This window comes from Nannospalax galili, unplaced genomic scaffold, assembly GCF_000622305.1.
Source record: "Nannospalax galili isolate Female #2095 unplaced genomic scaffold, S.galili_v1.0 scaffold144, whole genome shotgun sequence".
Lineage (NCBI taxonomy): Eukaryota > Metazoa > Chordata > Mammalia > Rodentia > Spalacidae > Nannospalax > Nannospalax galili.
Window position 1 is genome coordinate 157,227 of NW_008353267.1, and position 25,418 is coordinate 182,644.

Sequence of the window (25,418 nt, forward strand, 5' to 3'; positions counted from 1 at the left end):
GACAGAGTCTAGATGACCTCCATAAAAAAAGACACATGTAGATTCCAAAGTAGAAAACCAGTATTTTAAATTTGTAGCATTACAAAATCAGACTAGTTTGAAAGCCAAAGAACAGGTGTCATGGTAACTATAACAGCACTTCAATTTTTAAAAATATTATTTTTAAAAAATTATGTGTGTCTGTGTGTGGGTATGTGCACGTGAGTATAAGAGGACCTGAGTTCAGTTTCCAGCACCCACATCAGGTAGCTCACAATCACCTGTGATTCCAGCTCTAGGTATGAGAGAGAGAGAGAGAGAGAGAGAGAGAGAGAGAGAGAGAGAGAGAGAGAAACTTATTAACCAACAAGATTAAGGGCTTCATCTTAACATTATTCAAACTATTTCACAAAGAGCTATATGGAGGGGGAGCATTCAAGAGATGGATGCCTCACACATACACTGACAGGACCCGTACAGGAGATTAGTTTCCTCTGGAAAAACAAACCCATGTTTGAACTCCCTGAAACACCCAGATGAGGTCAGGTCTGTGCTGGCCTTCCATGGTAGCCACTTTTCCCCTCAACACTCCTTCCTGTCACCCACCTGTTGTTCAGCTAGCCTCTTCTGGATCTCCTGATCGTCACAGACATCATAAACAACCGGCTTGGAGAGCTCCGACTCAATTCTCGCCAACCAGGTTCGAAGGTTGCTCATGTTTTTGTCTAACTGCTGAATGAAAGCAAATGTCTCCTTCAGCTTCTTCACCCTAAACACATTGGCAGAAAAAAAAAAAAAAACACCAAAAAACAAAACAAAACAAAAAAAAAACAACACTTAGCAGTGGGTAGGATGGGCTGGTGAGGGTGCTGGTGGGTGGAAAGACATCCTCGTAGCTTTGGGAGTTTACAGCAGGAACAATTCTTACATCCCCAGGTACAAGTTTTCCCAGAACAGGTGACACTTGACAAAACTGTAGGCCCAGGTGATTTTTTCACACAGACTCAGTCTACTAGCATGTTCTGTCATTCTAGCAGTGGGCTCCCCTGATACCCCACACAGCTTCCTGGGGTTCCAGAGATGATGGGAAATGCCATTTCCCTCTCTCCAAAATAACTGCTCTGGCTGCTTCCACTAGCTTCTGTCATCAGTATGCCTGAGACAGCAGCAGTCAGGGGCCTTCACTGACTCAGACAACCTGGTTCCCTTGGTTATTTGGCTCATGATGCCCCTTATGTCCTCTGAGCAAGGACAGAGCACACAGCAACCCCCACCACTTTAGTGTGAGAGTTGGTGGTCCATTGAAGCAGCTTTGTGGGTATGTTATAAGGCATCTCTGAGTCAGAAAGGGAGGGGCCACTCAAGGGAAGTTCTGCCTGCCACCCCCTAACCTGCCTCGGTTTCCCTCCAGCCTGTTTGAAAGAACACATACATGTAGCATTAATGTAGCTTGTACATGTAGCATTAATGTAGCTTGTGCTCCTTGGCACTTTGTGTCAACAAGCACGAGGGAAAGAGATGCTAAGGGAAAAACCATCGTCGTCATTCTGAGACAGGCCCTTGCTAAGCAGCCCATGCTGGCCTTAAAATCACAGATCCTCCTGCCTCAGTGCTGGGATTAGAGGTGTGTGTCACCTCACCTGGCTAGCCATCATTGTCTACATGAAAACTGAATGAAATGCTTCAATCAGGCTTTTTCATCAAAGTTCCAAAGTGGAGTGAGTAATTGTTGATCTGGGGGATTTTAGTTGATCCCAGAGATTTGAAGTAAGGGTTACAGTTCAAAGTTCCCCCTTGTTAAGCCTCATGCTGGAAGATGCTGTCAGAACAGTATTCCCCAGCTGACAGTGGTAGAAAGAGAAATTGAGGTGCTGACCCCAACTCACAGGATGAACACTGCCCCCTGCCCCCCAATCATCTCTTACTGAACTGAACAATCTCCTGGCCTCCTTGTTTTCCTACCCACCTGCAATTCCACAGCTGACGCGTACTTTCTGAGGACAGGTCTGATTCATGCTCTGAGCCTTTCAACAGTTCTTTTTCTATCCCGACAAACCAGTTTAATCTCGTGATCTTTTCAACACCTCAAGCAATTTGGGTGGCCTCTAGGCCACTCAACCTTCCCTCTGGACAGCTGCTCCTCTTTCCTTAGGGGAAATTCTCTCATAGTCCCTCTCCCCCACCCTCTATGTTCCTGCAGTGCCCAGCCCTTCTGTCCTCACTGTGGGAGACACTCTACCCCCTAGGACAGAGAGGTAGCCAGGCAGTACGTCCCACATGGCTGGGGGCAGAAAGTGCCAACAAACATTTGTTGAAAGTATAAACATGTATAACTTCCTCTACAGGTCATTTTAATTCGACTTTCAGACATCTGTAGCAGAGGTCTTGCTATGTTGTCAAGGATGGCCCTGAACTTCTGATCCTCTAGTCTTTCCCTTCTGAGTGCTGGCATTACAGGCATGCACTATACCATACTGGTTTATGTGGTGCTGGGGATCAAATCCAGGGTTTAAGAGCATGCTTAGCAACCACTCTACTAACTAAGCTACCTACATTCCCACCCCCCTAGGCTATGGTTTAAGTGGACCAAAGAGTCAGTGTGTTTGTGTCTCATAATCAACCAAGTTAACACCTGGGGACTGCCTTCCAATTCCAGCTCTTTTAGCAGTGACTTTCATGATTTAACAAACATCTTTTCACCTCAGCCCCTGTAGTAGGCCTCTGAGGTCTCTCAAGCCTCAGGGAGGTGTTCACAAAAGATGAGGTTAAGGTCAGAACTCTAGAGACATGAAGACCAGGGTCTAAGTCCCAATCAACCATCATCTACCATGTACAAGCTCCACATCCCTGCAACATATCTGGTTCTGACTCCCAGTTTCCTTATTAACTGTAAAATTAAATACCTTGCAGTTATGTGGGACCAAGGAGACAGCCAGCCACTGGTATATTATAAATATGCTGACTAGGACACATGATGCTATGATAACGCCTTGTCCACCTGGTATTGAACCTCATGAAGTTCTTTCCTACACACTTACTCTCAGTGGCTTCACAAGGTTGGAAAGCTTAGAAGCAGGCTATGTAGTCTGTGAGGCCTGAGTTTTGAGTCCTGGTTTCCTTAATCTTACTTGTAAAATGACGCTAACAGTAATACCTTCCTTCACTGGTTAGCTTAGAAGATGGCAGGAGATGTCACACATGAAGGGCATTTGGGACATTGCTGACAAGGATAAATGTCTAAGAACTGTGGGTATGATCAATTTCAAGGTGGTTCATTCTCCAAACTGTATTATTCCTGCAGCAAACAAGTTACCTTCAAAGCCACGAGATGATTTATTGAAAAGGAAGTAACAGAATCCGGGTCAGGCCTGGATTCAGCTGTAACCCAGATCCCTCTTTCATTTCCATGGCTTTCATTTCCAGTGCCTTCCTGCCACTCTGACTGAACAGGGACCAGAAAGCATCCACATGGTTTTGGGGGACTGCCCTCCTGAAAAGCTCTGACTGGAGAAGAGGTCAGGCTGTGAGGACTTCCTGTGGGTGGGAACAAGGTGCATTCAGGCTCAGTGACCTTCCTGCTACTCCCCACCTTCCTTCTCCTTCCTCCTAGGACAGCAGCTCTCTATCCCTATTCCACCAGGAGAATCTCAGCCTGTTCCTTATTTCAACAAGAAGGGGCTTAAGAAGACATGTTCTGTATGAAGGGTACTAACAAATACAAAATAGCCTGGGTGTGGCCACTTTGACTTCGGTCAGCCCAAGGCTGTGGTCAGTTCTAACTCCTGGAGAAGGGGAGGAACAATTTGCCTGATCTCCCCAGGGCTGTGGTATCCAAAATGGAGTGCTCAAGGCAAGCAATGGGGTACAGAAATAAAATAAAGATTGAGTATCCCTAGCCTGAAAATCTGTAACTTGAAATGCTCAAAATCCAAAACCTTCTGCATGCCAATATGACACCACAAGTAGAAAACTCCACACAAGACCTCACATGATGACTACCTTTAAAACACAGACACACCAAAAATGTACAAAACCACCTTCAGGCTTTGTGTATAGGAAATACCAGAGGCAGAGGCAGAGGCAGGAGGATTTCAAGTCCAGCCTGATCTAATAGCAAGTTCTAGGCCAGCCAGGGATACATCATGAGATCCTGTCTCCCAAAACAAACAACAACAACAACAACAAAAAAAAAAAACAACAAAAAACCCCAATAAATTCTCATCATGCATATTCAAATATTCCAAAATTTTTTAAAAATTCAAAGTTATTTCTGTTCTTGAACATTTTGGATAAGGAATAGTCAGCCTATACTAGCCGTTTTGTGTGTAAACCCAATCTTTTAAAATGTTTACACTGATATGCTTTGTAATCCAAAAGCCGTAGTTCTAAAACAGAACATCCATTTAACACGCTAATGCTTATCTCACATGCCAAGCCTGCTGTGCCTCCCTGGCTAGCAACAGTGCTGGGAGACAGGTGCCATTTACTACTATCCCCATTTGACAGTTGAGAAAACTAAGGCACATAGGTTAACTGGCCAAGTCACATGGCAATTAAATAGCAGGGGCGGGATTCTAACCCAGGCAGTCTGGCTCAGAGCAGTTGTCCTGTGGCTTTCCCTATACCCCGAATGTGCAGATGTGCACAGATGGCGGGTAGAAGATGGGTTTTGCTGCTGTCAAGGATACAGTCAGCTTCAGGACACGGTGGGGGAGGAGCCAATCCCCTGGGTGCTTCGTCCTATGGCTCCTAGTGCATGGAAGGAGGCTTGGAGTCTCTGAGATGCTGCCCAGGTTTTCCTTCTATGATTTTCTTCCAATATACAAGTCACCATTTGCTTTGTTTTGGGTCCTGTGCATTGTAGGATTCAATGATCATTGGAGGACAGCAGGTCGTATTTCCACAGAGCTCATGCCCTTGAAATTTAGATATTGTAATACAATAGTGGAGGTGCTCAGTACATACCTGCTGGATGAGGAAGTAATGGCCATAAAAAAAGATATTTTAAAGACCAGAGCACTCCGCCCAGAAACAACGTGCTGTCCAACTGTGAGTGATGTTTGCTCCTAAGCCCTCGTTTTCCACGTGACCTACTGATGAACAAGCACACAAGGCAAAGTAGAGGAAGGGAAGGCAGAGAAAGTGTTACCCAGGAATCTACCCTGTTCCATGCCTCAACCTGGTATAACACTCCAGATGCATGGGAATCAGACTGGTTCTTACTGGTTCTCAGACAATCACGTGACAACTTACTCCAGAAACCAACAGGTATATGGTTGAAATTTGTATCACTCTGTTCTCTGTAGACACTGTAACCAAACTGTTAGATTTCCTGGGTCAGGAAGCACATGCCTTTCACTAATCCTGATGACTGACTTCTATCAGGACTCATAAATGTTGCGCTTAGAAATACCTAAACCCCAAGTGAAACCTATTCAGAAACTAGCCTGTTGGCGTCCACCCTGAGTTTGTTTACATGCTTCCCGCCTTTGCATTTGCTCACTTTCACTCAGGTAACATGGCAACATTTATCTCTCTTAACAAATGACATAATTAGGAAAAAAATGAAGTTTGATTTTTCAGAGTTGAATTCTAGGATTGATGACCAGAATAATGATATTTTTAGGCTCAAAGGAAAAGTTAGTCAACTGAATAGACATTTTTCTATGAAACCAAACAAAACTAGAATTATGCCTAAGAGTGGCTGTCAAACAGAAGGTCTCTTTCACAGTGATTGTGGGTAGAGATGCAGAATGGGATCAAGGTAAGATTTTCTTTCATCTTAACTTGATATGACTCATATGGTTCACTACTGAACATGGCTTTCCTTCTAGAACAAACAGTTAAAATGAAGGTGGGTTGGCAATCCATGTATACACCAAACATTAAGTCTTGCAACGTATGATGGAGGCTTAAAATATCGAATGCATATGTATCTGGGACAATTCATATCCAGTCACATGAAATAATTCACCTTTCAGCCCTCTTTTTATGCTAAGCAGCATACAGTTAAATTATGAAAGATCAGGTCAGCATACATTAAGAAAGATGCCTACACCAATGTGGACAGCGTAACAAAAATTACTAAGGAAACCTGAGATGGTCAAAAGTATCTGAATTTGTACTGAAATAAATACTCAAACCCGTGGGCAGCTGTCAGTTGCTAAACATACAGTACCAAGCCTGCATAATTGTATCGCTTTAAAGAACTAAATATCTTTAGAGCAAAATCATTAATTACTTCAACTTCTCCAAGCCCTGTTTTGAGGGGCAAGGACATTACAATACATTTTGGAGCTAACTGCCTCTTTGAAGCATTTCTGTCACCAGGAGATTTCCATTTTCCACACAGCACAATCACATCTCTGCCCTGCTTGTCAGAGGCAGACTGCAGACACCACATGCACGCTGCCGCCAGGAGAAAACCCATCCCCCGATGGCTGAATGCACACACTCCACAGCCACCATCTCGCCGGTGATTTCTATTGTAACCAAAATGAGCTAGGCAGACAGCAAGACACACAGAGACAGCAGCCCCTGCCTGGGCCACCAGCATGGTTGACAACTGAAATGGCACTTACTGTTTGTGAGAAAAAATCATTCCTTAGGTTTCAACGGAAGCTCTTAGTTCCGGGCTGCACCTCCACCTCCCAGCGAGGCGGCCCCTCCCCCTGCCCAGCATGCCCTCTTCATTCACTGGCTCAGCATCTTCTCACTGCCCTCCCCAAGGCTCCTCCATGGCACTGGCTGGCTTGCAGGCACAAGGCAACGTTGGTGGGGAAGGAAGACACCTTCTCCACTGACTGCAATTTTTAATCTCAGTTTTCCCCCTTGCAATAAAGAAAACATCCTTCTCCAGCTCTTTCCTCATACACACAGCCTTTGTTCTGACGCTGCAGAATTGCAGGGCTGGGGGAAGAAAGTCCCAGTGTTATCTTGGCTTTGCGTTATTTATGAAGTGCTATAAAGCCAGGGAGGAAACATTTAGATTGCCAACATGGGGGTGGGGGGGGTGGGGAAGGATTTCTGTTCTCTAATTTCTCTCTTTCAAGTTTACAAGGAGCAGTGAACTGCACCTGCAGCCTGAGCCATCCAGGGATGTCTTTCTCCTGTCCTCCTGAAGACCTTCACAGGGGGTTTCCTGCCTGCCCCCTTAGACCTGATGGACTAGCTGAGGAAGGGCAGAGTTCATGGAATCCATTCCATTGACTGTTGTACAAGGACTCCACTTTGCAGTACAAATGAACTATAGAGGAGCAGAGGAGAGATTTAGGCCTTCCATCGTGCCAGTTCCTTCTTCCTGAGTGTCCGTACATGGGGGCACATGGAAATTCTTTCTAGACTTAGTTCCTCTAGCTGATCTGGAAAGGCTGTTTATCAGAGCACTGGCTTTTACCAGACTTATTTTGATCTGTATTTTGAGACTTGATCTCGGTCCTTTCTCCTGTGTTCCTACAACCCACCCGTCTAGTCATTACTGCACCCCTACCTTGGAGATGTAGCAAATGTTCTAGACCAGTGGAACAGGAGTGTAGGCTTGGTGACATTTCTCCAAAAATATGGCACCTACTTCTCTCATGCCCACTGCTGGGTTGCTCCTGTGGACTAAGTGTGAGCCACTGAGGCTCTGTCTGCAGGCCCTACCCGATGCTGCATACCAGGCCAGTTGCGTCTCAAGGAGTTGATAGCTGCTCCCCTTGGGGGAGCTCCTGACCCCCAGGAAGGCACTTCTGGAGGGTGTGGGAGCAGCAGCAACCTGCTCTAGAGGTGGAATGGTAGGGTTGATGGGAAGGTCCACCTTGAACTGTGCCAAACAGCCTCTAAATCCCTCCAGGCAACCTGTGATGGCCAAAGCAAGTCAACTTCCCTACTAGCAGCATTGTTTGGCCTGCCATAGTAACCTTGAGAAAAGGCAGATAAAAGGAGAGCCACGAAAAGCTTTATCCCATTCTGCAAGGGATGAAAAACGATCTTAGCACTGGTTGCCACAGTACTAACTGTTGAATTTAAATGACATTTTAATTGCTATTATCATAAACTGGATGAGCTTTCACACTGGTAGGTGAAATGTGAAAACTATGTTTAATTTCCTTCAGTGTCTTTCCATGGACTTGATACTTTTGAAAGCAAGAATACAATCCAATGTCAATAGGAAACTACCACGCTACTGTCTGACTTGAAGCCTCTCCTTCATACATTGGTTTGAGGATACAAGGCCTATTCATGATGCAACTGTTGGGGAGGCATTAAAGAGAACAGTAACAATGCTTTCCTTAGAAAATGTAGAGAAGCAAAAAGAAAATTAAAATCACTAATGATCCTTGCACAAGGGGCAGAGGTGGCAGTGGGGTTTTTTTCTCTTTCAGGCCCTGGAACTTCTCATGAGATCATTCATACCATAAGAAAAAGTCTTTAAAAACAGTCCCACCTTGGGGCTGGGGAGATGGCTCAGTCAGTAAAGTGCTTGTCATATAATCATGAGGACCCACAGCTCAGTGGCTAGAAATCTAGCCAATTGATAAGCTGTAGGCTCAATGAGAGACCCTGTCACCAAATAAATAAAAACGTGGAGAGCTATTAAGAAAGGACACTGTTGTTGCCTTTGGGTGTAGGCACCCTCTCCCAGAGTCTCCACCCTCATCCATATCTCCTGAAGAGGCTCAGCCCACATGTAAACAAGGCAGACATATAAACAGAGTGACTGGCTGAAGACACAGTGCCTTATGGCTACATTTTCTGCTTCATACAACATGGCCAAGGTTTTCATTAATGAAATGGGATAGGTGTGCTGGGAGACTGAGTAGATGGAATTTGAAATTGGTGATGCTCATCCCCAATCCATCAATCAATCAATCAATCAATCAATCAATCAATCAATCAATCAGACATTGGTTAGGTTATATGGCAGGCTAAATCCTTCTCTGACTTCAGTCCCATTGAGGAAATGAAATCCAAGAAGGCCCTCTCAGAGCTATGGTCTCTGCTAGCTGAGTGTGTTTGCTTGGCACCTTTTGTACCTAAGCTATTCTGGATAATCCATCTCCCTGCATTTTGTGCCTAATCTGTTCTGAGGTAGCTCAACTTCCTCCAAGACAGAGGACTGACTTCACAAATTGGTTGCTCTGAAAAACAACTTCTAGAACTCAGTGGCCCTTCCTGTATTCTGGTTTCGCCAAGTCACTTTCTATTGCCATGTAAGAAACATAAGAAGAGGAGCTAATAACTACGGTTAACAAAGTTTACTCTTCATTTAATCTGTCAAGTGAGTGCAGAGGTATGTAACTAATATTCCTTGTCACCAAGTCTGACTGAATTCTAGATAATGATAGCCCAGGGGCTAAGTAATCTCATATGAAGGTGACGGGCTCCCCAGCCCTTGTGAATGTTATTTCAGGAGATGTGCTTTTCAGGTTCTTTGCTTTAAGGCTGGAACTTGCTGAACTGAATACTTTACAAGAGAGGACAGTGGTTTGTGGCTAAGCCCCCTTCTCTGCAACTGTGGGTAGCAGACAGCCATAGGCAGATGTGCGTGGATGGACCCTTGATTGTCCTGCTGCTCTCTCATGCGGGATCTCTAGCGTAAGCTAGATCTTGCTCCTGAATGAGGAGGTATGATGTTATCATACCCTTAATTATGCCAGGTACTCAGGATGACTTGGGACATGAAGATGATAATAGCAAAGACCCATTAGAAATGCTCTTATTCTCACAATCCCGATACTTACTCATTAAACAAACACAGGGAGGCATGTGTATGTGATGTTTGTGTGGGTGCCCAAAGGAAGCCAAGAGGGTGTCAGAGCCCTGGGAGCTGGAGTTACAGGTGGTTGTAAGCTGCTCAGCATGGGTGCTGGGAGCTGAACTCAGGTCCTCTGCAAAAGCAGTATATACTTTAACTGTGGAGCCATCTCCCTAGTCCCTATTTATTTCTTTTTGAATTAATTTATTATTATTTTTGTGCAAGCATATGATGTGTGATTGCAGGTATACATGTGCCACCCTGCTCATGTGGAGGTCAGAAGACAAATTTATGAAGTCAATTCTTTCCTTCTGCCTTTGCATGGGTTCTGGGGATTGAACTCTGGTCATCAGGCTTGTATCTCAAGTGCTTTAACTCACTGAGCTATCTCACCTGCCCAGACATGTAAGATCATCAAATCCCTGGTCTCGTGGAGGGAAGACCTCTCTTAACTAGATACAACCAAGGGAATGGTCTTCCACTTCACAATGAAACAATGAAAAAACTGGTCCATAAACAATGGCTTTTACATGCGTTGGTGGTCCTACAATAAATGAGTAACACATGAACACATGTCATTCATCTACACAGGGCACAGCAGCCGCTAATGGGCTGCTGGACACATTTTACAGGTGAGGAAACTGAGGTACACACTCAAGCTTCCACAGTGAATGAATACAAAAGTCAGGAGTGACTCAAGACTCAAGCCTTACTTAGTACCACCTTAAGTTTCTCTATGTTTCTTTTTCAACTAGTTGTGGAGAGAAGTCGAACTCAGCACAGTCTATCCTTCCAGCCAAATCCCCTGGATCTTTGCCTTCAGGAACCTTGCCACTACTACGAAACCAAGAAGGACACAGATTGTATTTAGGAGGCCAAATCTTTGGCTGAGACTTAAAGCCCAAATCTACCCCTCTGGCTTCACTGCTTACATTTGAGCTAATGGGGTTTCTTGTCCCTTCCTGGGTGGCTTCCAGGCAGCTCCATCTTATACCTTCATAAAGAACCTCTGGGATGGCAGCAATTCCCAAGGCCCTCCACCCCCTCTCAGGAAGATAGGATCTGGACTCTCTACTTGGCTCTATAGCGGCTCAGACATCCACTTCCATTTTATATAAATGACTTATTTCCTACCTGTAATGCTCCTACCACTAAGCTGGTGCCTCTGCTGACAAAATCAGGTCCATTTATGGTTTCTAGAAATCAGTGAAGTTAAGGACATGCTACACCATTAACAGCACCCCATTCTCATCACTCCCCAAAACTTCATGCACCTTCCAGGTTCTCTCCCAAATTCTAAATCATATACACATTCAAAACTGAGCACATGATCTTGTAAAACACATGCCAGGTCAGTGGAAGACAGTGTTGTATAAGTGGTCCCAAGGTAGAGACCTAAAAGCTGTACTCTCCAATGGACAAGATGCCCAGCAAGGACCTGGCAAGCTTATAGAGGACCCCTGTCATGAGTGTACACTGGGCCCCACTGTGGGGGCAGTCAAGGGCCCCCAGTGGTTGCCACACTGAGGCAGAAACAGGCCCACATAATTTCATGTGTGACACATCAATGCTAACACAGAGTGGGAGTTTTTCAATGATACCTCCTCAAGGATCTCTTTTCAAACTAACTTTCCCGTTCTTATTTAAAACGAATTCGCTAGGCACGGTGGTAAGTGCTTGCAGCCCTAACTACTTCAGTAGCAACAATAACAAAAATAATAACTCTTGGTAGAGTTCTTGCCTAGCATGTGTGTGAGACTCTGAGTTTAATCCTCAGCACCACAAACTAAACAACAACACACACACACACACACACACAATATCCATGTGAGATTTTACTAAAATAGCATTTGCATTTATGCAAACTAGAATTTCTATTCATTGTCCCCAAACTTTAATCTGCACATGTATAAACCTGCCAGGTTACCACAGAGAAGACTGAGCTCACTTTACCAACTCTGTGAAGAAATGTCCAGGCATAAGTAGAATTTTTAGGCTATTTCTTACCTCGATCCAATGACATCAAAAAGATGCTGCCAGCGATCGTTGATTTTGCTGAGTTTGTCATCGATCTCGGCCGCCCTGGTCTTGCTGCTGGCCTTCATCAGCTGGTGGCCCACCTGCTTCAACTGCAGCCTGGCATCACTGAATATGTTTATTTCTTCCATGCAGTCCTGAAAGGCACCAGAGCACAAGGCCTGAATTATTACCCAAATTCCTTCCTTCTCCAGCCACAGATAGTTCTTTCTCTCTTATGTTTTTTGGGGGTTTGTTTTTATTTTTAGACGTTGTAGTCTAAGCTGATATTGAACCCTAGGCAATACTCCTGCCTCAGTCTCCTAGTGCTGATACAGGCATGTGCCACCATACCTGACTGTAGGTACTTTCCTCTTCCTTTATTCTTGCTGTACTGAGACCTGAACTCAGGGTTTTATGCATACAAGCTCAGATTCTGCCAACGGTCCTATACTCCAGTCTCATTAGGTAGCTTCTCAAAGAAACGGTCCCTCTGTTTCCCCTCAGAGATGTCTTCTCACCTAACCTAGGAGCTGAGATTAACTGAACATATCTGACGTAGCTATTTGTCAAGGTTTCCCCAGGGCTGATAGGTGTTTTCTGTGACTGTACAAGAATGCCCTTAATACCTTTCCTGTGGAACTCGGCGACTGTTTCCATCTTAAGCCTCACTGCAGCTGGCCTCCCCTGTGACTCTCAGTAACTAGAGAAACCATCATTGGCTTGTCTTCCCAACTGATAGAAAATGACCCTCCTCAGCACCTGTACTCACTTATGATAGGCTCGCACCTCACATCTTTTCCAATTCTTCCTTCAGAATGCTCAGAAATAGGATGAGGAGGCCCCTGAAAATTCTAAATTTGCCATTGGAAATACCCATATGTGACATTACAGCTCTTGTGAGCCTGGCAGAAGCCTAAGACCATCCCAACTGAACCCGTTTGGGCACCCTGCTCACCTTCTGTAACTTTTCAATCATTTCTTCAATGCTGATGTCTGCCGTCTGTAGAACTTTGTTTTCCATCTGCACCAGCCATGCACACAGGTCTTTATTTTTTTCATTGAACACGACCCATGAATTGAGTCTGTCTTCAATCTCCTGCTTGCGGACAGCCACCTGGGTATGAAATGCATTTGGCAGCTGAGAGCAGTGATGACTTCTCCCCACCAAAAAGTGAGTGTGGATTTCATTCATGTTCAGTGTCTCTATCTTAAATCTGCTTCCTCTTAAAACCTAAGACTCTGCATCAACAAAAGTTTTTTACATCTTTGGTAACTACCATAAAAACTAACAAAACACTGTACTCAGTTGAAAGGATGGAGTTTTATACTTGGTATAGATATGATCAGTCCATACTAAAAATCAAAAATAAGAAAGGTTACATAAATACAGACATCCCACCCAACTTTCTTTTATTCCTTGTTCTTTCAATATAATAGATTCACTAACTGCTTGTGATATGCTAACTATGACCCCCAACTTTTCTCTCCAAAAAACTGATCAAGTGATTATATTTATATAAGGCCAATGGCCTGCCTATTTAATTTTAAAAGTATAATACAGATCACGACATTTAAAAAGCAACCATTTTAATGCAAATAGACCAGAAAACATAAAAGTCATATAAGTGTTTCAGTGTTTAAACAAAGTAAAATAAAACTAAAAACAATGTGTTTAATCTACCTTCCCATTACCCACTGCAACTTTTGTCTGAAACCAAAAAAATGTCACTAAAAATTGGTCTGCAGGAAGCAGGCTGACCCCAACACACCCAGTGCATCATGTACAAGAAATCCCTAAGCTAATGTCAGCCAAGGATCTGCCTCCTTAGATGGTTACAATTTACCACTTAAATAAATGTTACTCTTAGATAATACAGTCTTACTAAATGTCCAAGAATTCTCAGGTTTTAAAAAAAACCTTTAAACTCTTAGAGCTAAAAGGGGGTGGCTAAGAGTTCTTTGGTAGTTCTGACACCCTGCTTTATAGGGCATGAAAAGAAGGCTGAACTCCGAGTAATTTTCTCACAATGTGCGAAACAACTTCTTCTCTTCTCAGAGTGAAGTAAAAACACCAAATGGTTCTGTATCCTGTGAGGCCAAATGCATTAAAAAGGCTTGAGAATCTATGCCTAGAAAAACAAGCGTTTTGCTTCCATTCCTCCAGCATCTATTTATCTTAGCTTTGAAAATCCCTGGTATTTTGTGCTGGGATAGGGTCCACAATGGTAACAATTAGGACCATCTGGAGCACAGTCTGAGTCTTCCTCAACTTTCAGAATACTTTTCACAGATTCTGAGCATTTTCTTTCACATAAAAACACGACTAAGAAAATTTTAATAGACACTTAAAATTAGAGTACACTGTCATTATTAAATACTAAAATCAAGTTTTTGATAAAGTGTTTCTAACTTTAAGATGTATTCAAAAGTGTCTTTTAAAGTGTCAAAATTCATTCACAGAAAATGAGATTAAAGAATTTATTTTTCCCTGATAATTATGTGTTCTTAAAACAAGGATCTTTTAGACTAATTGAAGCCTTTAACTCCATCTTGATCCTGTTTCTGACTTGAACTGTTTAATGCTCTAAACACAATCCCATCCTTAGCAAGCATGAGTGATCGCTGAGATCCTAGGGCTAGTCAGCTGCTGCTTTCAGAATTCAAAAAACTGACCCCTTGAGCTAAACATAGGATTTCACAGGAAGCCTAGTTCTCAGATAAATGTGCCCATGCCTCCTGGCACCAAGACCCTGCTGTTTCACCCAGGAGAAATATACAGAGGCATCAAAGAGATCTCTAATAGGCTGATTAGCACTTGTCATTTAAGCAAGTGACCTAGGAAACTCCCGAACATCGCCTGACCTTTGGGGCTTGTGTCCCTGCTTAAGGTGAGCTTCAAAAAAAGCTCATTGGAAGAGTGCAAAGTTACACAGTGAGTGCTGATGAAACAAAGAGGTCAACTCCATTGAAAGGGTTGCTGCTTCTTAAAGGAACAGAGAGTCCAGGGGGTCCTGGTACAAAGGGCTTCCACTTCAAACCCCATATCCTTTGCACTTTGCCTTAGGGACATTTCAATCTATTCCCAAGCTTTGGGCACGTGCAACAGACTGACTTACTCTGAGGCAGAGGTCCTCCCATTGTCTGTGCAAATGCTCAATCTGTTCCTGCAGAACCATCACGTCCTCCGCCAGGATGTGCCGGCTTAAGTCGGCCTTCATAGTTTGAAGTTCTTTCAAGTTCTGTGTCCAGTTAGCCAAAGACTTCTCTAGTTCCTGTATTTAAACACAAGAAGATGGGAAACCGCCTTGACTCCAGCCGCTGTTTCCAAACCTGTAGGCTAATCCTTTGATTAGGCTCTGGGGGAGGGGAGGCTGGGAAGGGGAGGGACCTTTGGAATGAGAAACAGCCACAGTCAGGCCTGGCCTGTTCCCAGTACCTTTCTCTCAAAGGGACAGCCTTTGCACCCTGTCATCCTCAATCTCTCAGGGAGCTCCAATTTTCATAAAGTCATTCGGTTTGACAGTTACACACATCTTTACCTTTATTTAGAGGACAGAGTATTTAGAGTCTAAGAAAAATAATTTTACACATACAGTTTAAATCCAGAAACTGTGTAAGAGGTCGGCTGGAGAAAGTGATTTACACTTAGAAAAATATCCGAGGAGTGCATTTCTGCCACAGTGGCCCTCATACAATGACAGCTTCTGTTCAAAGGGAGTCAAAGAAAAAGATTGCTTGCTAATAACTGGTAGCGATTAATTAGCAGGTACTTTCCTCTGCCATGGAAACTACCTTTCTTCTTTATTTATTCTTCATCCAGTCATTCTCAGGAGATCAACCCAGGGCCTCATACAGGCTAAACACTCTACCACTGAGCTATACCCAGCTCCAACACATCTTTATTTACTTTTTATTTATTTATTTTTTGGTCTTTTTGAGACACTATGTAGACCAGGCTGGCCTTGAATTCACAGAGATCTGCCTGCTTCTGCCTCCCTGAGTGCTGGGATAAAAGGCATGCGCCACCACGTCTGGCTCCAACACATCTTTAAAATGAAGTGTTTTTCAAATTGAAACTCTGAGTTCTAGCAGTTAATCAAGAAAATTCCTGTCATTAGAAGTTGGAGAGATGGCTCAGCAGTTAAGAGCACTGGCTATTCTTGCAGAGGACCAGGATTCGATTCTCAGGACCCACATGGTGGCTAACAACCATTTGTAACTCCAGTTCCAGGGGATCTGACACCGTCTTCCTGGCCTCTGTGGGCACTACACAACATGGGTGCACTTATATACATGAAAGCAATACACATACACATAAAATAATAACGTTTTAAAAAATCTTAAAAAAGAGAAGAAAGAAAATTCCTTTCAAAGGAGAGAAAAGAAATACCCAAACACTCCAGAGCCCTTCAGGTTTTCATTATGCTTATGAGCCCTCCCATGTAGGTCTCTGCTCTTATCCTTCAGTTGAATCTGAAGATGACATTATGTTATTACACTATAAACCAGTGATAAGTGTACAAAAAAAATGTGCTAATTCTGCTTTATATTTTTTCAAAGTTCTAAAAGCTAACAAGAACTTATGTTTCACAGAATGGCCCAGAGCAATCTTTAAAAGGTTGCACAGAAAGTAAGAAATGGGGCTGGAGAGATGGCTCAGCAATTAAGATTGCTTACTGCTCTTGCAGAGGACCTGGGTTCGAGTCCCAGCACCTACATGGCAGTTAACAGCTGTCTGTAACTCCAGTTCCAGGGGATCCGACACCCTCTTATGGCCTTGGTGGGTACTGCACACATGTGGTGCACTTATACACATGCAGGTAAAACACTCCTATACATGAAATAAAAAAAAAATTTTTTTAAGTAAGAAAGAAATGGCAGCTCTATCAGGAAGCTTGACTGAATCTTTGTTCTTTGGTTTAGAGCCATGAGTCCAGTACAGTGACTGGATTCTGTGGCTGAATAGAGCTTGGAAGGCTGCCTATCATACAGGGGCAACTCACAGGCCCAGGTATCCTACTCACTAACTTAAGTACACAGGTGATGTGAGTGCTTGTGATTCACAGCCAGGCTTAAACAGACACTTGCAATACCTACAACTGAAAAGTGTAGTTTTGAATACGGACGTTTCTGACTTTTGCATATACTCTGGCTTCTCTTCAGATCATAAATCTCCTACGTTTTACCATGGCTTGTGTGTTTGTGAATGTGCATGTACATATGTTTAGGTGTACCCTGCACATGTGTGTGAATGCAGGCAGAAGCCAGGGGATGACTTCAAGTATCTTTTTTCAGGAGCACTTTGTTTTTTGAGATAGGGTCTTTCACTGGCCTGAGGCTCACCAATTAGGATAGGCAGGCTGGCTGGCCAGTGAGCACCAGGGACGCACCTATCTCTACCTTCTCAGTGCTGGGATTGCCAGTGTGAGTCACCACACCTGGCTTTCTCACATGGGTTTTGGGGATTAAACCCAGGTCTTCATGCTTGCATGGAAAGCACTTTACTGACTGAACTATATATTCAACCCCTTCTATGATTTTTTAAAAAATATATTTTAAAATTTATTTATTTATTTATTTATTTATTTTTAGGTCTTTTTGAGACAGGGTCTCCCTGTAGCCCCAGCTGACCTGAAACTTGCTATGCAGACCAGGCTGGCCTTGAACTCACAGAGATCCGCCTGCCTCTGCCTCCTAAGCACTGGGATTAAAGGCGTATGCCACCATGCCCAGCTAATTATTTTTATTTTATGTGTTAGAGTGTATTGCCTGCATGTATGTAAGTGCAGGTCTGTTATGCAATGCCTGCAGAGGTCAGAAGAGGGCACGGATCCCCTGGAACTCAGTTATGGACAGTTGTTAGTTGCTATGTGGGTGCTGGGAATTGAACCCTAGTTCAAGAGCAGTCAGTGCTCGTAACCTCTAAGTCACTTCTCCAACCCCCTTCTATGATTTTTTTTAATATTGCCAAACTGTGTCCTCAAAGGAATGAGTACATTTCTTGTTTTTTGATTGACTGATTTTATTTTTATATTTATTATTTTTATTTTATGTGTATGAGTGTATTGCCTGCATGTAAGTGCACCCGTGTCGTGCAGTGCCCAAGGAGGACAGAAGAGACTGTTGGATCCCCTTTAAGGATGGTTCATAGCCACCATGTGGGTGCTGGGAATTGAACCAGATCCTCTGCAAGAGCAGCCAGTGCTCTTAACTGCTGAGCCATCTCTCCAGCCCCTGATTGATTTTATTTTTATGAATATGAATGCTATACCTGCATGTAAATAAGTGCACCTGTGTTGTGCAAAGCCCACAGAGATAAAAAGAGGGCGTCAGATCCCCTGGAAATGGAGTTATGGACAGTGGTTAGTTACTATGTAGGTGCTGGGATTTGAACTCAGGTCTTCTGTAAGAACAGCCAGTTCTCTTAACTGCTGAGCGATCTCTCCTGCCCCATGACTACATTTCTTATCTGTATGCTTTTTGGTGTTGAGTTTTATATATTTGGATATATGGAATGATAACTATTCTTTAAATTTGTATTTGTAAATTATTAACCTAGAATGCTACCAGTCCTTCTAATGTTTCCACAAAACATTTATTAATCCCCATTGAGCCCATTACATCTCAGATACAAAGGTAATTCATCAGGTGCGTCTTCTCAGTCATAAGACAAGGTTTTTGTTGTTGTTACTGTTTTGTTCTTTTGTGGCTGGTGATTGAGCCCTGGCCTTATGCTAGGTAAGCACTCTGAGCTGTATCTCCAGCCTGAGACCTCTGCTTTAAGATCTCATTGTCAGTTTCTGTCCTTTCTCACTGTAATATTTACACACACACACGCACACACACGGTGTAGCTATGTGGTTAGCATGTGAATTTCCAGTAGACTGTACTGTTGGTATGGCAGGGACTGTAACAATACTGCTCATGAATGCACTGTCCAGCTCCTGTCACATGCCAGCTGCATACTGAATCCTCAGAAAATGTCTGAATGAAAAGAAAGCAGTTAGTGTGTATAAACAACTCTATGTTTTGTTTGTTTTTCCAATCCTGGGGACTGAACAACTCAGAGCTTCATGCATGCTGGACAAACATTCTACTACTGAGCTATACATTCCCAGACCAAGAGCTTTCTTTATGGAGTTAGTTTGGGGGATGGAGGTCAGGTCTTGGTATGTACTTCTGACTCGCCTGATATTCAAAAAGTATCTCAGGCTGGGCTTGAATTCATGGTAGTCCGACTGCTTCAGTGTCCTGAGCTGGTATTAGAAGGTGTGCACCACCATACATGGTTGAGAACTTTAAAATGTTCATAAACGTTAAGTAAAAAAACAAAACAAAAACCAAGGGATCAAACAATATACAGGGAGGTCTACTGTGGCAGCTTACTACAGCTGATGATCACTTTTAGTGTTCCAAAAACCATTCCTTAGATCTGGGAATGTACCTCAGGGGCAGAGTGCAAGCCTAGCATGCACCAGTTCTTGGGTTCATCCTTTTGAAAAAACAACCAACAAACCAACCAACCAACCAAAGAATGCGATGTAAGACTTCAGGTTGCTTGCACACTGTTAGGCTTTGGCTGGCTTCCCCATAACATAAGACATTATAAGCCTTTGCCAATATCAGTCCATAGTGAGACTGTCAAGATCCACACATCTATATAGCCATTTGAGTAAAAAGTGGAATAAAAGGGGCTAGAGAGATGACTCAGTTGGTTAGGTGCTTGCTGTGCAAGTGTGAGGCCCTGAGTTCTATCCCCAGCATCCATGTGAGAAAGCCAGGCATGGTGCCGAATGCCTCTAATCCCAGCACCAAGGAGGTGCAAACAAGAGGATCCCTGGGGCTCACTGGCTAGCCAACCTAGTTGAATCATTGAGCTCCAGGTTCAGTGAGAGACTTTGTCTCAAAAGTAAAGTAAAATAAAATAAAGTGAAGAGGTATTGAGTTAGGAAACTCAATATCACTTCTAGTCTCCACATATACACATATATGAATACACACATGAATACACATAAATGGACATATATACATATATGCACAAAAGGGACAAGATGAATACATATACATACGCATATGCTTGTAATGTGTAGATCATCTTTGAAAGAACACTGAAGAAAGCAGTAACATTGATTGCTTTTGTAGAAAAGAATGGATAGGAGCATCATTTTCATATACACCTTAGGAACAAGCCTTCTTAGTTTCGATCCATGTGACTATGATTAAAAACTTATTTAAAAATTAAAACTGGGCCAGACCTTAGCAGAAAGCCTGAGAGTGGCTGTTCTGGCCTCCATCTAGCTTAGATGCTAAGAACTCAGCAGACCACCTAAGAGTGCCTGGATCTGGCCTTCATGTAGTGTAGATGGAATTCCACTGAAACTGGCCAACAGCTCATGGAAAACAGATGATTCAGAGACTTGAAAGTTCAGTGCCTTGCCACAATGGGAGGAAGATCATCCTACACCTACCACCCTCTCCAAGGCTCAGGGACTTTTGTAGAAGTTGGCAGAATGTAAGAGCTGGAGGAAGGGGTGGAGTGTTAACTAGAAATGTCCTCTGACCACTATGCTGGCAAGCTATAGTCACACTTCCTTCCCATACTCATCAAGGAGTTGAGCGGGGGAGTCAGTTACCCCTCCCACCCAATCAGTTGACCTTAGCTGCATGTGGGGGGAGGGACAAAGGATATATAAGCAGAGAACATGAAGAGGTACCTCTTTCACCATTTTGTGCAGCTATCAGGAGGTCACAGGATCTGTATTTGAGTGTAGACTTTATAGCACAGCTGTAAATGTGGGGCACCCACTCTTATGTAAATAAATCCCTACCCTATGCTCTATTCAAAAAAATAATAACAAATAAAATATTAAAAAAAAATTAAAACTGGGCAGTGTGTAGTGGCACATGACTTTAATCCCAGCACTTGGGAAGTCAGAGGCTGGTGGGTGAATCTCTGTGAGGCCAGCCTGGTCTACATAGGGGGCTACAGGGAGACCCTATCTCCAGAAAAAGAAAAAAAAAGAATGAAAAATTAAAAAACCCTTGGGCATGGTGGTGCACGCCTTTAGTTCCAATCCTCAGGAGGTAGAAGCAGGCACAATCTTTGTGAAGTAGAGGTCTACAAAGCAAGTTCCAGGACAGTCAGGCTACATAGTTAAGACTGTGCCTTAAAAAAACCCAAACTCTTCTGCGCCCCCTCCCATAAAACCAGTGTCTCAACAAGTCAATCTTTTAGCAAGTTTCAGATGTGAACTGTAGCAATTTTCATAATGGTACAGTTAAAATATATGAAAACTCTATTTCTAGAGAAGCTACATATCTGTTAATGATCCCTTATCTAAAATTCTTGCAATTGAATGCATTTCATATTTCAGAGCCTTTTGGATCTTGGAGTTTTGAAAGTAGGGATGCTCAGTGTGCATATGCGTGTGTGTGTGTGTGTGTGTGTGTGTGTGTGTGTTTCTGCGTCTGTGTGATTTGTATGTGATATTCCCTATACCAGCTTGGCTCTAGTGAGGATGCAGTTTTATGAAGAAAGTTGGACTAGATTGGTTGATGGCAAACAAGCCTCCCCTGGATGAGCTGGGATGACCCACACTGTCCTAGATAGGCTTCAGGTTACTTGGGATCATTCTGGAATATGGTCCTGGGTTGAATGAATTCAATGATCTTTCCTCCTCCGATTCTTTCCACTGATAGATGGGATATCCAGCCTACGTAAGCTGCAAAGATTCTGCTGGAAACTGAGGAGCATGACACTTGGGAAAATGACCCTCTGGGGGGGTTTACATGTCATATTCTACACAGCTTTCTCAGCTTCATGGGAGCAAACTTATACATAGCAATAGAAAACAACACTGAATTATCTTATCTGTTATTGACATCTTTATCTAAACTTGCTGTAGAGAAAGCTTAGAGAATTACAGACAGATAAGGAATCTTCTTAACTTTAAAATAAAGGTGTTGACTAACCCTGGTGCTCTATTCCATGTTATTCTAGAGGTGGTGGAGGCAGGGTAGAAAAATAGTGTAAGAATTAAAAGAAAGAAACAACAGAAAACAGAAAGGAATCTCACTATTCACAGGGTTTACCCACAGCTCAGAAAAGAGTTATGAAATATCAAAGGACAGCCATTTGAATTTGGAAGAGCAGGTATGAGTGAAAGATTTGTTACAATGAACCATAGATGGATTGCTTGGTTTTTCTTTTTCTTTCTTTTTTTGCTTATTTATTTATTTGGTTTAGGGTTTTTTGTTTTTTTTGTTTTTGTTCTTTTGAGACAGGGTCTCCCTGTGGCCCCAGCTGGCCTGGAACTCGCTATGTAGACCAGGCTGGTCTCAAACTCACAAATACTTGCCTCCCTCTGCCTTCCAAGTGCTGGGATTAAAGGTGTAAAGGTGTGCACCACCATATGCAATGTCTTCGGAGGCCAGAAGAGGATGTTGGATGCCCTGGAACTAGAGTTTCAGAAGGTTATTGGCCTCCATGTGGATGCTGGGAACTGAACCTGGGCCCTCTGAAAGAATAGCCATTGCTTATAACCACTAAGCCATCTCTCTCTAGCTCCTTCTTTTTTGGCTTTTTTTTTTTTCAAAAATTTTTATTTTATGTGTATGAGTGTTACGCCTGTATGTATGTAAGTGCACCCATGTCGTGCAATGCCCACGGAGGACAGAAGAGGTTATCGGATCCCCTGGAACTGGAGTCACAGACAGTTGTTAACTGCCATGTCGGTGCTGGGAATTGAACCCACATCTTCCGCAAGAACAGTTGGTGTTCTTAACTGCTGAGCCATCTCCAGCCCCTTTTTTTGGCTTTTTGAGGCAGGGTCTCATGTAGCCTAGGCTGGCCTTAAACTCCTGATCTTCCTGCCTCCACATCCCAAGTATTGGGATTTCTAGGTATGTGCCACTATGCCCAGTTTAAGACAGTTTGATAATAAAGCTAAAGAAATAAACCCATAAAACAGTAGAGATCAAAGGAACAAATCCTGCGTATATGAAAATGTGATATTTGACATAGGACTATTAAACGGGTACCAGGATGGTAACTGGTTATCTATGTGAACAAAACTAAAAAGTGGGCTTTCACTTAAAACATATGCAAAAATCAATTCCTGAAAAAAATAAGGGGTGAATTTGAGAAGCAAAAGTTGAAAACTTTCAGTAGATATAAAAGTGCATTTATGAGTTAAATATGGAGATTTCCCAAGGAAAATCATATACAAAAATACTCATTTTTCTATAAGGCATTCACCTCCATTAAAACAACAGAAAATTGCCAAGCGTGGTGGCAATTTGTGTCTTTATTTTCAGCACTGGGTATTGAATTGTCTTAAAACAAAACAATCCCCCCAAAACAAAACCCTTCAAAACCTTTTGTATACTCAATGACACCAAGAGAATGTAGAAAAATAGCTAATAGAAGACATTTATAAGTACGTACTCAACAGAGAAGTTGTCTTTAGAATAAATAGGCAACTTGTTCAAATAAAGACCATAAACAGCCCAACACAACAGGCAGTTCACCAAAGGGCAGGCTCGATGGGGAAGGAGACAGGATGCTCAGCTGACAACCTACAGAGACAACAACTCACACCACAGACTAGCAAAAGCCGAAAAATGTATCACAACAGCAAGTACCTCAGAAGGATGTACATACTGTATGCACAAGGTGCATACTAACAGCAGGGAGCACGAGGGCGTGAAAGGCTTTGACACTGCATATGAAGGAAACAGTGCATCCTAACTGCTGTAGGTGTGAAGCTGCTTTAAAAAGTTCAGGACCAGAAAGTAATGCTTCTATTCTTTCAGTGAGAAAGACAGAATGATGTATTAACAAGCTGAGCGTGGTGGTGCACACCCTTAATCCCAGCACTCAGGAGGCAGAGGCAGGTGGATCTCTCTGAGTTCAAGGCCATCCTGGTCTACATAGGGAGTTCCAGGACAGCTGGAGCTACAAGGAGACCCTGTCTCGGAAAAAAAAAAAAAAAAAAAAAAAAAAAGAAAGAAAGAAAGAATTATGTGTTAACATGGTAAATAAATGCATCAGATGGTGAGCAGCAGGACTGTGGACACCTCTGGGAAGGGCTAGTACAATGGAATTTTGTAGTGTTTCATTTCTTTGCCTGGGATAATTACAGTGGCAGTTTGTCATGTTATTTGTTTCCTTGCGATGTTGGGGATAGGGGACAGAGCCTTGTACATGCTAGGTAAACACACTACCACTGAGGTGCGACCTTACGCCTCTGTCAATTAATTTTGAGACAGGGTCTCACTTAACCTAGGCTGGCCTAGAACTTGCTATGTAGCCAAGGATGACTTTGAACTTCTTTAAAAAAAGATTTTTTTGCTTTATGTGTATGGGTGTTTTGCCTACATGGATATAAGTGTACCATGAGCATGCAATGCCTATGGAGGCCAGAAAAGGGCATCAGATCCCCTGGAACTGGAGTTATAAATGTTCCCACCACCATGTGGGGCTGGGAACGTAACTGCAAGAGCAGTCAGTGCTCTTAACTACTGAGCCATCTCTCCAGTCCTGACTTTGAGCTCCTCCTACTTCTACCTCCCAAGTGCTGTATCTAATTACAAGAATGTCAAGAAGGTACTATCATGCCCAGCGTTTGTTATTTATTACACCCTTAAGTTCATTAGAAACTTTTTACAATAAAGGAAAGACTATACAGAAAGGGGGGCACCAGATTAAGATGACTCATTTCTTCCCTTTTTTTTTCAATTCAATTCCTAAAGTCACTAAAGGAAGAAAAAAAAATGTAAAAGGCCATTCAAATAGGCTCTCAAAATCTCTTAAACACCAAATCTGCAGACAAGAGACACAGGTAGTTCCTTCCCAGGAGTTTACTGGTCCTAATTCCTATCTGCAGCTCTGCCTTGTCTTCTGCAAAGATCTTCAGATATTCAGAAAGTTTGCTAGTTAGAACGTATTTTGGAAGGTTTTTATAAACATGTTATACTTAAACAAAACCTCTACTGGTTTCCAAAATAAACTCTTCAGCCACACTTGACTCGCATTTCAAAGACAAAGTCATTTGGTAAGGGAACAAACTTATTTTAAAGTCATCCCAGGGCCAGGGAGATGGCTCAATGGGGTAAAGCACTTGCTGTGCAAGTCTGATGACCTGAGTTCAGATTCCCAGACCCATGTAAAGGCCAGATGTGGTGACAAGTGTCTGCAATCCCAGCATTCCTTCTGTGACATGGTAAGATGGGAGGTGGAAGCAGGAGAATCCCCCTAGAAGCTCACGAGTCAGCTAGCCTGGAGTGGTCAGCACAGGGAAACAACATGAGGCCTTGGCTCAAACAAAGTGAAAGGCCATGGACTGACACCTGAGGTTGTCTTCTGACCTCCACATTATACACAGGTGCACATATACACGGTACACATACACATACACATACACACACACACACAATTAAAAAAAAAAATCTCAGAGGCCAGATCTCATATTATAGAGAAGAAACAGATAGAAAGAGGAACTAAAGGAAAGATGTCCCAGAGCCTGAGCTATAGCTTTGCAAAGGCCTTTCTCTTCTTTTCACAAGGGTCAAATGAAGAGCTGATGCTAATATCTTAAGAGACCAGGATGTGTCATGGGACAGAAGGTAGGGAAAAATATTGCAATGGATCAGAAAACTCAGGTTGAACACAAAAATCAGA

The 25,418-nt window shown here is 43.0% G+C and overlaps 1 protein-coding gene across 6 annotated transcripts in view; it reads right to left on the minus strand.

The window, feature by feature from the left end:
* Syne2 (spectrin repeat containing nuclear envelope protein 2) overlaps positions 1–25,418 on the minus strand; it is a 367,778-nt gene that overhangs the window by 24,744 nt on the left and 317,616 nt on the right. For 5 of the 6 annotated variants that reach the window (XM_017802560.2, XM_029554761.1, XM_029554764.1 and 2 more), the window contains 4 exons: positions 14,854–15,009; positions 12,693–12,851; positions 11,726–11,892; positions 586–748 (listed from right to left, as the gene is read on the minus strand). In XM_017802560.2, coding sequence (XP_017658049.1) covers positions 586–748; positions 11,726–11,892; positions 12,693–12,851; positions 14,854–15,009 — 645 coding nt within the window. Of the gene's footprint in view, positions 1–585; positions 749–6,560; positions 6,633–11,725; positions 11,893–12,692; positions 12,852–14,853; positions 15,010–25,418 lie in introns of those variants that run through there. The other variant, XM_008850489.3, reaches the window with a different exon arrangement.